Raw genomic sequence first — 18,378 nt, 5'->3', positions numbered from 1 at the left:
CTCAAAGAATCAGAATGGACAGTGGGGGTTCGTCTAAATGCATATCCTGGGATCCTACGCCAAAGCCACTGAATCAGAAACTCTGCAGCTGTGGCCCAGGGATCAGAATTTCAACAAGTTCTTCAGGTGATTCTGAAGCACACTAAAGTTCAAGAAGTATTGAGGGGCAAAGGAGAAAGCAAAGCTACAAATGTAAGAGAGCATAAGAACAACGTGAGTGGAAGCTGAGGTGCATGAATGGAAAAATGTGGGCCTATAAAGGCAAGTTGAGGCTTGAACATGGAAGGCCTTCACTGTCAGAGTCAGGGGGTTGACATGTATTTTCCTGGCAACAGGGAGCCGTCCCCTTCAATGGCAATGAAATGGTTAAGAGCCTGGAGTCTGGAGCCAGACTGCCAGGATTCAATTCTTAGCTCCTTGACTCACTAGCTACATGACTTCTGGCAAGGTTCTTAACCTCTCTCTGCCTCAGTTTCATCATCCATAAAATGGGGATAATAATCGTACTCACCACACAGGGTTGTCATGGGATTAAAGTGTTTGGAACTATAAACTGTGTAGAACTGTGACTGGCATATTATAATATGTGAGCATGAAGACTTTTGAGTAGGGGTGCAGCAAGGTTAAGGCTAACTTTTTGGAAGATTAAGCTGGCAGTAATGTATAGGAAGTCAACTACCCATCCCCTACCAGCAAATCCTTTAATTTTTTCCTCTAACTCAGTGGTTCTCTTGGCTGCCCATTGGGATCACCTATCCCCACCTCCCCAGCCCTGGTCTGCACATAAATTTACCAAGGTCATTCCAATATGCACCCATGTTGGGGATTTATGGAAATGAGGATTTGTGTGGTAGCCACTTTTTATGACTCTCACTAGAGTCTCCCATCCAAACGAAGGAGACAAGCTCACTGGGGTAACACAAAACTATACAAAATGATCTTGAGAAGATGACGATTCCATTTTGGATATAATTTGAGAAGATGATGCCTTCCATTTTACTTGTATTGAGTTTGTCACCATCTTACTGTGGGATTTTAAAAAATGCACCTAAATTTGCCCTGCAGTCTTCAAAATGCTCAAAACACTCTGCAAGGCCCATTCTTCCTTTTAAGGCTGTGCATGGAAATGGGCTGTGTTTTATAATACAATAACCTGGGGACAAGCTAGAAGGGGTTAAGGAAGGAGAGATAGATACTCACTTCCACTTAAGATGACTCCCACCCCCTCTCCTCCGCTGCTCTCCAGCATAGTTTCTTTCAGGCAGTGGCCCTTAAAATCAGAGCTTTTATTGTTTCATTTTCCGAATGAAAGCACTGGTAGAAACTATGGCTACCATAGAAAATTCCCTTTCCCAAGAACCCTGTACAGGTATTTTCCTCTCTTCTAAGTCCTGCTCAGGATGGCAGCACCCTGGGTCTTGGGATATGGGACACCTACCTCTGCACACCCGGCAGCAGGAATCCGGAACAGAGACTGGAAATGCACAGGTTAACTTGGGGCAAGTCTTGAGACCACAGTACACATTTCCCTCCTGCCAAGGAGAAACAGAATTAAGGTCAGAAGGATCTGGGATAAGAGTAAAGGCTTAGCTCAGTAACTGAGTTGAGCAGGGGCTTAAAACATGGCGCGTCCTTTCCTGCTGCTCTCCCATAGTCGGTTCTAGGTACTTCCTAAATTTTATCATGTATTGTTTGTTTGATACTTCCTACTTCTCCACGCCAGGGACTAAGTCACAGAAGAGCTGGCAATCCTAGTTGGGCATACTGATCTAAGATGGTACAAAGTAGTCAGTGTGGGGGCTGCCACAGGCCTCCAAACCACCAAATATAGTCTCGCTCCTCTCTTCTCTGTTCATTGTCTCCCTTGGTTCCCACACGCCCCAGCTGGATGTTAGGGATTTATGGGAATGAGGATTTGTGTGGTGGCCACTTTTTATAACTCTCACTAGAGTCTCCCATCCAAACCAAGGAGACAAGCTCACTGGGGTAACACAAAACTGTAAAAAATGATCTGAACTACAGTTCAATTCAGCACGAGGCAAAGGAGAGGATCACATTTACTTGCTGTTATGGCTGTCTTTGCAGAATCTTCATTCTTTAAAATTCTATGTTCCAAACATTATTCCTTAAACCTGTTCTTAATTCTTAGATGCACATTATTCTGGGGCTAGAAGGGCTCCTGAAAGGTCATTAGGAAGGCAAAGCCACAACCAAATTCTCCCAAACTATTGAGATAGTATATTTTTACTAAAAATCCCTAAAGGAAGAGATTCTGTAACTTCCCTTGGCAATCCAGAATTTAATGCCCCTTACAAGCACAAAAGTTGTTTCTACTTCTAACTTCATTCCCTCACACTTCAGTGTAAACACTCATTTTACTCTCCATTTTCTGGTTCAACCTATTGCAGTCTCCGGACTGTACAATTAGATGAGGATATAATCCATATACTTTATTCCTGAAGTACACACAGTTCTTTTGACAAATAAAGTCACAGGAATAATCATGTTTTGTCGAGACACTTGTCACTGCAGGGCACCAAGAACGAACTGATTAGTAGACTACTTCAGAGATGGGAACTAAGAGACAGCCCATTTTCTTACAAATTGGTTCAGTGACCCTAGATAGTGCCAGTAGCTTTTCCACCCATAGCATTCCCAAGGCTTCAAATAATCGTGTCCTTCAGATGAAGGCTTTGGTGGTATAACTACTGTGAAAAGGAGTGCAGATCAACACCACCAGCTCTTCTTTGCCCAATACTACTGATCTGACCTCTTCAACACAGTTGTTCAGGGCAGATGAAGATCGGGGAGTCCAGATGGGCAGGGAGGCTTATGATTTAGATGCAGTTCACCTTCCACTGAAACATCCGACAGTGTAGGCTCAAACTAAAGGTATAAGTACAGAGGGAGCTCTCTTATTTGGGTAGGGGCATTAAGATGAGGGGTCTTACCGAACAGCTGCACTGGGTGCATTGATTGGGTTGCCGGTTCTGAAACAGCCCTTCGGCCACGAATAGCTCACCATGTTGGTAAGTGGTCCCGTTGTACTCACACGACTTGCTGGTCACCCTATTGTTCGCTTGGGGTAAGGAGTCTTCTGGGACAGGGTGGAGAAAAATCACACCGAGTATTGCCATCATTGCAAAACAGTCAAAGAATTTCAAAGCCCAACAGCAGATGGGGCTGTACCACATATAGGGAATTAAAAGACAGTCCCTAATTCAGTGGCTGATGACTTTAGATAATATTAAGGCAGCCAGACAAGAATAGCAGCTGACATGACCATCCATCCATTCTTTCAGTTGTTAAGCATTTAGTGAGTATCTACTATGTGCCAGGCGCTGTGACAGGCACTAAAGAAAGATCAGAGAAGAAGGACAAGGCCTCTGCCTTGGTGGAGCTAACAGTCCTAGACAAATAAGATATTAACCTGCCTGGAAGGAGGGCGAACTTTCAGAAGAGGAACCATCTATTATAACTATTCAGGTAACTTTACCCCTTTCTATGTTTTATATCGCTTGGTGTGTGCTTATATGCTTATTCCAGCCTCTGGGGTTCTGGAGTCTTTGCTTATTTTTAATCCCTCGATCAAGACTGCCCCTCCCCTCCCGCTCTTTTCCATGTATTGAAGTCCTATCTGATTTTGAAGGCTCAGAAAGAGTCCCTTTTCCTCCACGAGGCATTCCTAATAGCTGCAGCCCATGATCTGCACCTCTCAGGGTACCTGATGTCTGAAGCACACAATTTACAATCGAATATTATTGTAACACATATTTGTCAATTTTATTTACCTAGCCAACAATTTACAAAGAGATTTCTCATACATTATTACAATGAAGCCTCATAACAACCCTATAAATTAAGTAAGATCGATTCTTATCTTTATTTTCCATTTGAGAGTAACAAGTACCTGAATTTGAATAACTTATCTAAAGTCACAAAGGTAGTGAATGATGAAAAAGGGAATTTAAATTTGGTCTCTTGACCCTAAATTCCATCTTCTTTCTATCAACCTATGTATACATGCATATGTATTGCTTTTTTAAGACTTGGAATCTGCCTTACACATCTCTTTTCTCCATGGAGTCTAGACTGGGTTGCCATGTAGCAAAAAGTCAATGCACTTAGAGAGTTGACTCTAAGTGAATGGTCTCAAGAAGTCTTCTCATTGGTTTTCTTCAAAGTGCATGCTGCACATGTATACACACACACCCCCCCAAACAACAATGAGCAAGCCCCCAGAATAAACTAATCACTGATGTACAAATTAACAACAGATACAAGCAGAGCTTTGAAAGTGCCTACTGTGGGATAGTAGAAGAAGAGAAATCAGGGGAGTTGTGTGTTTTATTAGAGCGGAGGCTTAGGGAGTTAGAGCATCCTTTCTTTCCCATCAGTCAAACCTATAATGAAAATGAGTCCAATTTATGGTGGGTAAATTATATCTCGATACAACTGTTTTAGAAAAACAGAATAAAATTATTCTCAGGATATAGGCGAAAATAATAAAGGCTGATAATAATATCCATCACTATCAACATCATCATCATCATCAAACAATAGCTAACACTTATTGAGCTCTAAATAATATGCCAGGCATAATGGTGGGTGCTTTTCCATACATTATCTCATTGGTTCTTACTAATTCTGATGCAGACATTATGATTATACCCATTTCGCTGATGAGGAAACTAAGTCTTAAGAAATTAACTTGCCCAAGGTCACGCAACTTGTAAATGGTAGCACCAGGATCTGAACTGATGTCTGACTGATTCTAGAGTCTTCCCTCCTACCCACTATCAAAGGAGGGTGCCAATCACTTCAAACCTGTAACAAGGAAGGGATCATTTAATTTAAAAACAAAACAAACAGAGTATGAAGGCTGTGTTGTCCCTCTAGAATGTTTTGGTCTAAAATCCCCAGGGGCCAGCCTGGTGGTACAGTGGTTGGGTTCGTGCACTCTGTTTCAGCAGCCCAGGGTTTGCAAGTTTGGATCCCGGGCGTGGACCTAGCACCACTCATCAAGCCATGCTGTGGCAGCATCCCACATAAAATAGAGGAAGACTGGCACAGATGTTAGCTCAGGGACAATCTTCCTCAAGGAAAAAAGGAAGATTGGCAACAGATGTTAGCTCAGGGCCAGTCTGCATCACAAATAAATAAATAATAAAAGAAAAAGAAAGAAAAAATAAAATACCCAGAAACCTGGGGCCAGCCCCATGGCCAAGTGGTTAAGTTTGTGCACTTTACTTCAGCAGCCTGCAGTTCTCTGGTTCTGATACTGGACATGGACCTAGGCACCACTCATCAAGCCATGCTGTGGAGGCATCCCACATAGAAGAACTAGAATGACCTATAACTAGGATATACAACTATGTACTGGGGCTTTGGGGAGAGAGAGAAAGAAAAGAAAAAAAGAGGTAGATTGGCAACAAATGTTAGCTCAGGGCCAGTCTTCCTCACCAAAAAAAAAAAAAAAACCCCACCTAGGAAACTGATATTGCCCTTTCTCTAGCTTCAGTGATTTTGGTAAGTACCTCAATTCTATATTTTGCCATATAAGTTGATCTAGCTTCAATTTATGAGTAACTCACTCACTATTTATTAAGGACTCCTTATAGAGTAAAGGAGAAGTTCCTTAATTTTGCCTTAAAAAGAAGAAGCCTTAGCTCCTAGAAAGAGTTTAAGTCATACTAACTGACCCTTTGGTCTGGGCTATGAGTCCCTGCTCCTGCCCACAAGTACACACAACCAGACAGCTGCAGCTGTGAGACACGAGTGAAACCCACTGGAGAAAGGTCAGGAGCAGGGCCATTTGCCCCCTGGGCTCTAATTATACCAAATCTCAGTTTTTTGTGGTGAAGGAAAACTAGGATGACCTACAAAATAATATTTGCCATGACTCTTACAGGAGCTGGCAGATCTCTAGAATACCAAAAGAAAAAAAATGTTGGAATTATTTTGCCTTAAAAGAATGTGGATTGATTTTTTAATTCGGCCCTCAACCGAGGGTCCAGTGGTGAAGCAACTGCAGAGTGAGGTTTTCCAGTGGAAGCATGACCTTGAGAGTCTTTCTTGCAATACTCTTTAGAGGAACCTGGCAGGGGAATCTACTAATCCACTCAACAGGAGACGGAGAGAAAACAAAGGAGAGGAAGACAAAACAGAACCAAAGAAAAAGAAACCAGTTATGGTCATGCTTAATACTAGTTTTATGCAATAAAATTACCTTAACATCTTCCCATTTATTTTGATTTCATTCTTCTAACATCCCTAATGGTGTGGTGGGGGGTAGAATTATGAAAATGAGGCTACTGATACCCCAAAAGAATTTGCCCATTTCACACAGCTATTTAATAGGAGAGCCAACTTAGAAATATAGTTTTCCTGCCTTGAAGTTTGTGTACTTTTCACAGAGTGGGTGCTAAAACTTGGGGCCAGAAAGGAAACGAAATCAGTACCTTGAAGAGAAATTTGTGCTCCCATGTTCATGGCAGCATTATTCACAATAGCCAAGATATGGAAACAATCTAAGTGTCCATCGATAGATGAATGGATAAAGAAAATGTGGTGTGTATATATAAATGGAATATTATTCAGCCATAGAAAGAGATCCTGCCATCTACAACAACATGGATGAACCTGGAGGATATTATGTGAGGTGAAATAAGCCAGACACAGAAAGGAAAAAACAGCATGATTTCACGTATATACGGAATCTTAAAAAGTTGAATACATAGAAGCAGAGAGTAGAACTGTGGTTACCAGAGGCAAGGAGGTGAGGGAAATGGGATGCCAGCCAAAGGATACAAAGCTGCAGTTACGTAGGATGAGTAAGTCTAGAGATCTAAAGTACAGCATGGTGCCGACAGTTACTAACTGTACTGAACACTGGAAATTTGCTAAGAGAGTAGATTTTAGGTGCTCTCATCACACAAGAAATGGTAACTAGGTGAGGAGATAAGTAGCTTGACTAGTAATCATTTCAACGTGTGTGGGTGTATATATATATATATATATATATATATATATATAAAATCAGCATGTTGTATACCCTAAATATATACAATTTTTATTTAAACAAAGAAATTAAAAAAAAACTGGGAGTCAGGATCACTGAGTCATAATCTCATATGACTCCCCATAACCTTACACAAGCCACTTTACCTCTTTGGGCCTCGATTTTTCTATCTAAGAATAGGACATGGGACTTAAATCTTCCCCTGCATCTTTAGAGGGCCAATGCAAGGAACCACAGAAGCAAGGAAAGCCACTTCGTACTCTACCCTCTCCCTTCTCAGATTTTTGAAGGTGGCTGGGCTTCTAACCAACTATCCTTGGAACACATTCAGTGTTCCTGGCTGAAAACTGGCAGAAAATCAGTCCAAAGCAAAGCTGGCTTCAAGGCCTCTCAGGGGAATGCTACAACAGAAATGACCAGGATGCATGGCTTCTAGCCTCTGCTGTCTCCTGTTTCCAGTCAAATCCCATACAGCACTCTGAGGAGGAATGGAGGAAGGACACTGTGGGGTAAGCAGACCAGCACTAAGCCATCTGACTACAGTTGTGCTGGGAAAAGAAACTGTTTCTTCTCCCATGGTGAGGGATGGTCTTATGTCAAACAGAACTATGATTTCTGGGGTGCTCTGAAAACACTCCCTTATCCTAAATATTTCTTACCTCCTTTTCTCTCACTAGTGACTAAACTGCCATCATTAGAAGTCCAAACCCTTTGGGGTAAATGGTTGCCTTTTTGCAATCAGTTTATAATCCCAAAACTTCTGTGAGTGGCTAGACATTGTTACTAACATCTTAGTGTGAATAACTTTGCCAAAGGCTTTTTTTTTCCTCCCTTCAGAGAAACTGGCAAATTTTACCAAGAAGTCTGTGGTCCTATCCCACTTCCTTTGGTTCACCATTCTTTCCCCTCCTGGCACTACCCTTCTTCCCATCCTCTGGAACCCAAAGTCCTCATGCTGGTTGCTCTCTTCTCCACTCTCCCTACCCTCAAATTTCTGTTTTCTCAGTGGAGCGGTTCTTGGCTAGTCAGAAAGGTTGCCTGTATGTCAGGAGACAATCAGCTCCCAGTGTTTATGAGATAAATGCAAACCTCTCCAGAGCTCCCAGGGATAGGTTGCTAATCTCCTCAACTCCAAGCCCTCCCTTCTTTTGCCATGGCTACTGTTACCTGGGTTCCTACCTTACTTTTGATGGCTGAGCCTGATGCTAATGTTTCCAGTCTGGTTCTCTGTCATTCTACTGGTATAGTCCCAGCACATTAGCAGGCCACTTTGGAGGTTGTGGTAGAGAGGACACAAGGAGATGAAGGCAAAAAACTCGAAAGAAGAGGTTAAGGTTATGTTCCCTTTAATTACCTTGAGAGACAGACACACACACACACACACACACACACACACCCAATAAAACAGAACTGTATAGTCCAAAGGGCTCGGCCCCAGGTCCCAGAAACATGAGGACAGAACACCAAAAGGACTAGGAAAGGAAGCCCTGTGTTGGGTGCTGTTTGTACACAGTGTTTTTCAGCTCTATGTCTCAGTGATGCAAGTGAAAAGAATTGAGCCTGGTCTCTGGGGTCTGTAAACAGTAGGTGTAAATCTCAGCTTTGGCCTGTCTTTGCTCTGTGACCTTGGGAAGGCTACCTAATCTCTTTGTACTTCGGTTTCTTCATCTTCAAAATGAGTATGCCATCTACCTTACATGGCTGTGAGGTTTAGAAATAATTAATTTTAAAAAGCCCAAAAGTATCTGGTATATAACAAAGTCCACAATAAATGGTAAATAATGTTGGTCTAGAAAGAAGGCACATAGGAGAAAGCTATAAATGTGAAGAACAGAAGGGATTTTCCTTGTTTCCATGGATGACTGGATAATTAATTAAGAAGCATTTAGGGCCGACCCCGTGGCCGAGTGGTTGAGTTCGCGTGCTCTACTGCAGGCGGCCCAGTGTTTCGTCGGTTCGAATCCTGGGCACGGACATGGCGCCGCTCATCAAGTCACGCTGAGGCGGCATCTCACATGCCACAGCTGGAGGGACCCACAACTAAGAATATACAACTATGTACCGGGGAGCTTTGGGGAGAAAAAGGAAAAAAATAAAATCTTTAAAAGCATTTACTTTGTTCTTTTGTGTATGGTAGGTGCTGTGGGATAAAGACAGTTAAGGCACTGTTGCTCTCTTGTTTCCTTTTTTATTCAACAAACACTTATGGAAGTCTTTGACTACACCTGGCACTAACAGGTCCTTGACTATACCTTGACAATAGCTGGTACCATGCTAGGTTAGAGCTACAAAGGTAAATAAGACATGTCCTGGACTTCAAGGAGAATCCTGCTATCATTGGAGGGGCTGGCACAAGAAGGTGTTAAATGATAACATATTTAAATAACACATAAAGGTTAAGAATGGAAGAGAGGTTAAATTATCACAAATTGCCCAACTATGTCAAGCAGGAAGGAGTACCAACTGTATCATGAAGATTCAGATTAGAAACTAGAAAGTATTCCTGGCTGAAAGGATTATTAGAACTGAAATCACAGGCCAACCAGCCACGTGGGGCAGCCATTTTCAAATTGTGTTCCAGGCTGCTTTGGGATTCTTCAGAAGTGTCAGAGGGACATGAGCCCCTTCCTCACTTCCACTTCACAGAACAGCTCCAATTTTATCAATGCATGTGTTTTTATGATTTTTATGATTTCATTCTAAGAAAGGGCTTTGCTGCTAAAAGACACTGTAAAAACAACTAACATAGAACCTCTTCAGAGATTTGTTACTTTTGGATTAAAATTCTATTTGCCCCTAATATATAAAGAGCTCCTAGAAATTGATAAGAAAAAGACTAATAACCCAACAGTAAAAAACAGGCAAAGAATATAAACAGAGAGTTGACAGAAATGGAACTACAAGAGGCTCTTAGACATTTAAGAAAATATATTCAACCTCACTCATAAGAGAAATGTCAATAACTGCACCAAGACACCATTTTTATCAGATTTGAAAAAACCCAAAAGTTTGATTAATATACTCTCTTGGCAAGCCTGTGAGAACTGATACAAAAACTACAGAGGGTAATTTAGCAATATCTATCAACTTAAAAATATACGCATTTTTGACACAGCAATCTTACTTTTTAAGAATTCATTCTACACATACACTTGCACATGTGTGAAACATACATAAAAGTTATTCATTGCAGCAATGTTTGTAATGGCAAAAGATTGGGAACAACTTCTATGTCCATCTATAGCTATCTGGTTAAATATGTGATGGCTCACTAATATAATGAAATATTATGAAGTTGTATGAAAGAATGAGTAAGCTTTCTATGCGCCAATATGGAAAGATAAATTATGAAATGAAGAAAATCACAACATGCAAAATGATATGCATGGCATGCTACTTTTATGTAAAAGAGAGTATATCTTTAAAAGAGTACATATTCATATTTGCTTATATTTTCATAAAGAAAATCTAGAAAGATACATAAGAAAGTACTGAAAGTTATAGGGGGAACTCTGTTTTGGGGGGAAGGTAAGAATTAGATGGATGTGGGATGAGGTGAACTAGACATTTACTTCATACCTTTATATATGTAAATACATATAATCATATATACATATAAGCACTCGTGTTCTTTTTTTTTTGCTGAGGAAGACTGGCTCTGAGCTAACATCTGTTGCCAATCTTCCTCTTTTTGCTTGAGGAAGATTCTTGCTGAGCTAACATCTGTACCAATCTTCCTCTATTTTGTATGTGGGATGCCACCACAGCACAGCTTGATCAGTGGTGTGTAGGTCTGCGCCCCGAATACGAACCTGCAAACCCTGGGCCACAGAAGTGGAGCACTCAAACTTAACCATTATGCCACTGGGCCAGCCACTGCACTCATATTCTTGAATGATACAAATTTCTCATTCAAAAACTAAATTGGAAGAGTATGTTTGAAAAAATCCTACTTGAAGGCCAGTGGCCAGACTAGGTGATCATTTTGAGTTCCTTCAAACCATAGCAAATCGATCCTACAAAGCTGGGCATAGAAACCCAGCACTACTCCTGCTAATGGGACAGACCCTAGCTAGGATTCTGTGCTCCTAGTTGACTAGAAGGAGATGGTTCTCTCCTACTGACACTATTCAGCACCTCTGTTTGGGGACAGTGGGGGCTGTTACGTTACTTTCTTAAACAAATTGTTTTAAAGTGCATAAATTTCACCTGGTTTTTAGGCCTTGGCCCAGATGGAAAGAAAGCAGACAAATAAGGGGGCTGGTGGGAAAGTAACTGTGGCCCTCGGAGGAGCCGTGCTACAATGAAGGGAGGGGCAGCTTGGCAGTGCATCTTGGTCAGGCCAGGTCAGAGCATACAGCAAAGATGCGGTACATCTTGCAGGATGAATGCATCCGAAACAGTGGCTCCCTTCCAAAAGGGGAACAGTGCTCACCCTCCGAGGCCATGTGGGTTCAAATGAGTTTTCCCTCGGGATGCTCACTGAAATCAAAGGTACTGCTTCAAATGGGTCCATCAGCTAAACTAGTGATGCCTATCATTTAGATTTCTTCCTTTCAGTGCTACAACCAACCACCATCACTTCCTTTTGCCCTGGGCCTCTCAAAGTGATGACTTAGCTAGCCCAGCTTTCCTTGGGCAGAAACTTATGATTTCCAGATCTTTCCCAAACTCTCCTCCTCCACAGAAACTTAACTCTTCTGTGGCCCATCACATTGAGGTCCTGCTAGCGGGGCTTAGCACTCATCTCATTAACAAATTGATACCAAGGTGCCAATGGAAGACAATGTTTGAAAACAGGTTCTTTTTCTAGATAATTAAATTGTAACATGTATACAGCCTATCCATAATGAGGCTGTACAGCGTAGGGCAAGGATTCTGAAACTTTCCAGAACTTAGTTCTTCATGGGGCAGCTAACTGAAAATACAGCCTCCAAGATCCATCTACTGGGAAAAAAGGCCTTATTTCAGGGTGTCCAAATTGGGCCCAAATTCCAGCTCCACTGATAATTAGTTACCACTTATTAGCTGAGAGAATCACTTAACGTTTCTGAGTCTCAGTTCCCCCATCTATACAATGGGGCTGATAATAGTACCTACCTCATAGGTTATTTTAAGGATTAACTGAGACAATACACATAACGTGTACTGGGTGCATATTAATCCTCAGTAAATCCTGTTGTTGTATTACTATTAGCTAGAAACAATAGGATTTCTGGAAGGCAGAAAGCAAGCTGGTAAAGGAAGAGAGGTGGGGCAGCCCAGTCCTTATAGTGCCTGCCATAGACTGAATGTTGAGGTCCCCTCTCCCAAAATCATATGTTGAAACCTAATCCCCAATGTGATGGTACTTTGAGGTAGGGCCTTTGGGAGGTGATTAGGTCATGACGGCAGAACCCTCATGAACGGGATTAGTGCCCTTATCAGAAGAGACAGGAGAGAGTTGATCTCTGCTCTCAACATGTGAGGACATAGCATGAAGTGGCTGTCTACAAGCCAGGACGTGGTCTCTCCCCAGACACTAGATCTGCGGGCACCTTGATCTTGGACTTCCCAGTCTCCAGAACTTCGAGAAATAAATGTTTGTTACTTAAGCCACTCAGTCTATGGTATTTTTGTTATAGCATCCTAAACTGGCTAAGAAAACTGTCTTTCACTGCTCTGCAGAACTTCTCAAAAATTCCCTGATTCTGAGTGAAGACTAGAGTCACTTCTGAGCCATCACATTCACTCAGAATCCTTTTATGCCTCAGCTCTCAGCTGACACCATCTGCCCCATCCCCCCATCTCGGGGGGAGCCCACCAGGTGTGATTTCTTTAGCCAAAGATCTGAGTCTGTCCAGAGCCATATACCAAACCCGTAATCTCCTCGGATTTCCTGAGGGCCCAGACAGGTGGCTTTACGGGTCAGAAGGGTCATGAGTGTATTTGTGATTATGAGTAGTCCTAAAGGGCAAAGAATAAAATCTGAACTCAGCCAACTCTCCCACTGCATTTTAGCCACTATTTCCAGCCTCCTCTCCTGCTGCCTGTTTTCCAGAGCTACTAAACAAAAGTAATTGCTTATTGGTTTGAGTTTCATCTTTGTTTTGGGTCAGTATCTGAGCTGCTCTTCGTATTTTTTTTTCAGTCTAGCCTCTCCACTTCCCCCTTCACCCATTTTCCTTCCCCTCACCCTTCATGGCCCAACTCCAGTCTCACCTCTTCCAGGAAGCCTTGTCTAGCTACTTCCGCACTCAAAGTCTCTTTGGTGGAAGGGAAAACGACTGGTAGTGCAGACTGCTCCTGCTACGGTAAAGATTCCAAAAGTGGCAAGTTTGCTCTGTCCCTAAACTCTCTTCCTCTCTGCTTTGCCAGAGCGCCTGACATGGCCCCAGGTTCAAGCATTAGTTAGAGAGGGGCCCTGCCTTCCCCCGAATTTAATAAGTTCACAGTAATGAGTACCAAAGACTGGAACAGTCCCCAGTAAAGAGTAAGGCCTTGTGAGGGACAAGAAAACACAGTGAGATACCACTTCACACCCACTAGGATGGCTATAAGAATAAAGACAATAATAACAAGTATTGGTGAGGATGGGGAGAAAATAGAACCTTCACACACTGCTGGTGGGAAAGTAAAAACGTAAAATGATACAGCTGCTTTGGAAAACAGTTTGGCAATTCCTCAAAACGTTAAACACAGAGTTACCATATGAACCAGTAATTCCTCTCCTTGGTATACACCCAAGAGAAATGAAAGCAGGGACTCCAACAGATACTTGTACACGAATGTTAACAGCAATATTAGTGACAATAGTCAAAAGGTAAAAACAACCCAGTGCCCATTAATGGATGAACGGATAAACAAAATGTGGTATATCCATACAATGCAATATAATTGTCATAAGGGATGAACCCTGAAAACATGCTACGTGAAAGAACCAGACACAAAAGGCCACGTACTGCATGATTCCACATTTATGAAATATCCACAATAGGCAAATTCATAGAGACAGAAAGTAGATCAGTGGATGTGAGGAGCCAGGGGGAAGGGAAAATGGGGAGTGACTGCCAGTGGGTATGGGGCTTCTTTTTGGGGCGATGAAAACATTCTGGAATTAGATAGTGGCGATGGTTACAATACCTTGTAAATACACTAAAACCAAATTAACTGTATTCCTTAAAAGGATAAATAGTATGTGAATTATATCTCTATAAAGCTGTTACCAAAAATACTAAACTGCTAAACATCTTGCAATGCAGACACAAAGGCTGAGTATCAGAGTAGGGCAGGTCTGGACAAAGCGAAGGGGCTTTGTACCCTGGTGACGGGGAGGCAGGTAAAGAAGGGAAAGGTAAATGAACAAGAAAGGGAAAACCACAAAAGGGTCAGGGGGTCAATCCCAAGTCATAATTTTGTCCAGTGCCGCTTGGCCCTGCCATGGGCTACCCGCCTTGGGAGATGTGGAGGGTCTGCCAGACAGCTGAGCTAAAGGAGGGGAGAGAGGGGACAGGATTTTCCTGCTTGGAATCTTCAAGGAGACTCTGTGTGGGCTCATACCTTCCGTACAACCAGTGGCCTCCCTACTCCCACCCCTTGCCCAACCCCCAGTGGGGTCCCAGGCCGGGAAATTCTTGCAGCAGATTTAGCAGATCACTCTGCAGCTAAACAGACAGACACAACACTCTGTCCCAGCCAAGAAGGTGCCGAGTGAGAGGAAACAGTCATCTGCCGGTCCAGCTGGAGAGAAGAGAGTGGAAGAGGGCGCTGAAAGCTCACACCCCGGGGTAATCCCAGTTCTTCCCCTCCTCAGCCGGAACCCATCTGCGGGCTGTTTTTCATCCCACTTCCGTTAATGTTTCAGCTGCTGTCAGTCAGTAGCTGACCCTGCCTGAGTATGCCTTCTTGTCAGACAGATGCTGTGAAGGATGGCTTGAGGAGAGGATTTGTGTAAGAGGAGAACATGGCTCTATGAAGCAAGGGGCGCTGGCAGACTGGGCACGGGATTTCGGGGGGCAGGGAAGCAGATGTATCCTTGGCTGGGTTGTGCCACTGACTTGCTGTGTGATGGGACTGCTGTCACTTTGCATCTATGGGCCTCAGTTTCTAAAGAACTTCCTGCATCTGTGAGTACGTGTGTTATTTGCTGGGGGTAATCATTTCACTTGCTCCTACTTCACAGGGACATAGAAAGAACAAACAGGATTATATTTTTGAAAAGGTTCAGGGAGAAAAAGAGCTGTATGCAACACAGGCAATTGATTATGATTATCTCCAGCTTACCAAGTGCATTCCATCTGAAGGCAAAAAGAGATTTATAATTGAGTCTGCTCCAGCGGTCCGGTATCCAGAGCATACTACACCCCTGAAAGGTTCTGCCAACTCAGAAAAGGCCCCTCAGCTTGTGATTTGCTGCCTTTCAGATAGCAATTCTAGCCTTGCAGTGTCAGTCACCTGCCTGTGGGCGAGCATCTGGAGCTGAAGCCCTATGTATGGAGCAGCATCACAGCACAGCTAGGGTAATGAAGCGCATCTCAACGATGCATCCCCTTGGCTAAACAACACTCTACTTCAGACCAGCTGGTTCCTGCCCCCACTATGCTCCTTGCCAACTCTGCCCTAACTAATGCTAGACCCAACTGCAGACTCCCCTTTGCTTACCCATACCCTACCCAGCCCTCACCATCTATCAAATACACTCTGATTTCCTGCAGCAACTATAATGGTCTGACTGTACCCTACAGTCTAGCACCTGATAACAAGTGTACTGCCTGCTAAGTGATCAGTAAGAGCAAAGGAGGCAGGGCTTATGTCTTGATTTCTCTATCTCCTCCTGGCTCTAGCACTGGAATGGAGGAACAATCATTGAAATAGTGATATATGCTTGAACGTTGAGAGTCTATTATTAATTTCAAGATATAAATGTGAATATCCAAGGGTGAAGTGTTTTTTTTTTTGAGGAAGATTAGCCCTGACCTAACATCTGCTGCTAATCCTTTTTTTTTTTTTTTTTTGGCTGAGGAAGACTGGCCCAGAGCTAACATCCATGCCCATCTTCCTCTACTTTATCTGTAGGACGCCTACCACAGCATGGCTTGACAAGCAGTGTGTAGGTCTGCACCCGGGATCTGAACTGGCAATCCCCGGGCCGTGGAACGTGCAAACTTAACTGCTGTGCCACCGGGCTGGCCCCAAATTGGTTCTTGATTTAAGTCCTAGAGAGCTGGAGAAAAATCAAGTATGACTTTTGAAGTGATTCTGAAGTGACTTAGAGAAATTTGAGTGTATGAGTGTACATGCATTTTTCTGGGAAGAGGGTCTGCAGGTTTTATCAGATTCTCAAAGTATTCCATGACCCAAAAGAGGTGTCCCTACTATTTTAATACAAAGTGAGGGTCCTGTGGGTTTCCCCTCAGCAGCACCGGATCTCTGCAGGCAACTCAGTCTAGTTTCCAGGGCTCTAGGGCTATGCATGCTCATTTTCAGCTTTCTGTGTGCTGAGAGCACGTACTGGTGAAAGCTTCCCATAATCCAATCTTTAGAGGGAACTTCTACGTTCTTTCCTGTCAAAATGTCTTCTTCCACTTTACTGAACAGCTTTATCATCAGCTCCATTATTCAGCTCATGGACCATTTCAATCTCATTACATAAGCCTTCTAGAGTTTCCCATGTATATTTCCAAAAGCAAACTGGAAATAGCCTTCTCTCCTGACAGACGAAAATGAGGACCAGAGCTGCCAAGGCGACACCATTATTTAGTGTCGAAGCAAGGATTCAAACTTAGGTCTCTTAATTTTTGCCTAGAGCCACAGAACATGAGGGCTAGGGAAGCCCACTAAAATCAAGTCCTACAATTGAGGAAGAAGACAAAACACAAGTCCTCTGTTGTCAGGGGCCAATTCCCAAATCTCAGGTCTTCATCTGAACTTAGACTACATAGCCCAACGAAAAGAACCTCTTCTGCAGTGGATCTGATAAGTTTGTCTTATTCTTTCACTACTATACTATGGGCTTTTAAAATTTCTAATTACCGAACACTGTAATAAATGGACTTGTAGTTGAAATGAAAATGTTAAAGCAACTATTCCACATGTCACCTAATTATTAATGACAGGTTTTGTTGTAACATGTGTCACTCACTGCCTTCCTCTTCTCCCTAAATAAATTAAGAATGAGTTCTACTATTACTTGGTTAGTTCTAATCCTTTGGGAACCAGGCTTTATTTTTGAAGGTCAATGACCCTTTGAAATGGACAAATTAGTCACTACCCTCAAGCAGCATTTACAGAAACAATGCGAGGCATCTGGCCGAGACAGTGTGGAGGGCAGTCAAGCATTCCTTTGTATTGCCTACACCAGCATTTCCCAAGTCTGCTCTGCAGAGCACTACTAGTCCACAAGATGCTCTGTGAAAACAAAATGCTGTGCTGCAAATAAAGTTGGGAAAAGATCCATATTCTATGCTCACAATAGCCCTTTCAGTGTGTTAAAGGATCGCAGAAGTCCCATAGTAAAGAAATCTGCTTAACTACAACCCAGCATTTTCTCTGACTGACTTTACTGAACCACCAGACGTCTTTTTCATCTATGTAACAGCTATGAACATCCCAGGAACACCCTTTGGGAAGTACTGCCCTGCACCTCATCTAATAACTAGATGTTTTAATGATCTTGATATTTGCCATCTCATGGACACTATAAACTACTGAATTCAGGACCCTGCTCCCACCCTCAGTCACTCAACCTTCAGCTACAATCTAACATGTTTCCTCTAGGCAGCTGCATAGCATCTCTTGCATCTTTTCCTTTCTTTTTTTCTTTCATTAGCAAGCCCTGTAAACCAAGAGAAAAATGCCCCCTGTGAAATACTGTATAGTGCTATTAACTTGAACCATACAGTTTGGCACATGGAACAACAACCCAGTGACATCAGACACTGGGGCTACAAAGAAGTCAAGCCCTGGAGTTTGGATTTTTTCTGTATATGATGAGAAGCCAGTGAAGTGACTTCAACAGTGAAGTTATTTGATGAGATTTACATTTCTGAAAGACTGTTCTGAGATGACCGGACAAGAGACCATGAGGTTGGAGGTAGGACCCGTTAGGAGGCTAGTGAAAAAACCTAGGGCTATCACATTACATACTTTTAAAGGAAGAAAAGAGGTATTCAGTACTTGAGGGTTAATTGAGAAAACTTATCCCCAAACACGCTTTCTGTTGTGTTTGGAAAAGTGTTAGCAGCAGGTTTCAGAAAGTCGTCCCTGGAGGCCATTGGCAGAGGCTGCGGGGAAGGCAGTGGCAGATGAAGCGCTCCAGGCTGCTGGAGCAGTCAGAGCTGTGAGGAAAAGGCAGTCCACCTCTTCCTGGAGACCAAAGG

At 42.8% G+C, this 18,378-nt stretch overlaps 1 protein-coding gene across 4 annotated transcripts in view; it reads right to left on the bottom strand.

Moving 5' to 3' along the window:
- CHRDL1 (chordin like 1) overlaps positions 1–18,378 on the bottom strand; it is a 110,039-nt gene that overhangs the window by 39,398 nt on the left and 52,263 nt on the right. For 2 of the 4 annotated variants that reach the window (XM_046673562.1, XM_046673560.1), the window contains exons 5-6: positions 2,952–3,097; positions 1,439–1,532 (exon numbers count right to left, since the gene is read on the bottom strand). In XM_046673562.1, coding sequence (XP_046529518.1) covers positions 1,439–1,532; positions 2,952–3,097 — 240 coding nt within the window. The remainder of the gene's footprint in view (positions 1–1,438; positions 1,533–2,951; positions 3,098–18,378) is intronic. The other 2 variants (XM_046673563.1, XM_046673561.1) reach the window with 1 other exon arrangement.

The sequence above is a fragment of the Equus quagga genome, chromosome 10, assembly GCF_021613505.1.
Source record: "Equus quagga isolate Etosha38 chromosome 10, UCLA_HA_Equagga_1.0, whole genome shotgun sequence".
Taxonomy (NCBI): domain Eukaryota; kingdom Metazoa; phylum Chordata; class Mammalia; order Perissodactyla; family Equidae; genus Equus; species Equus quagga.
Note: the sequence above shows the minus strand (reverse complement) of the source record. Positions and strands in the feature narration are given on the sequence as shown.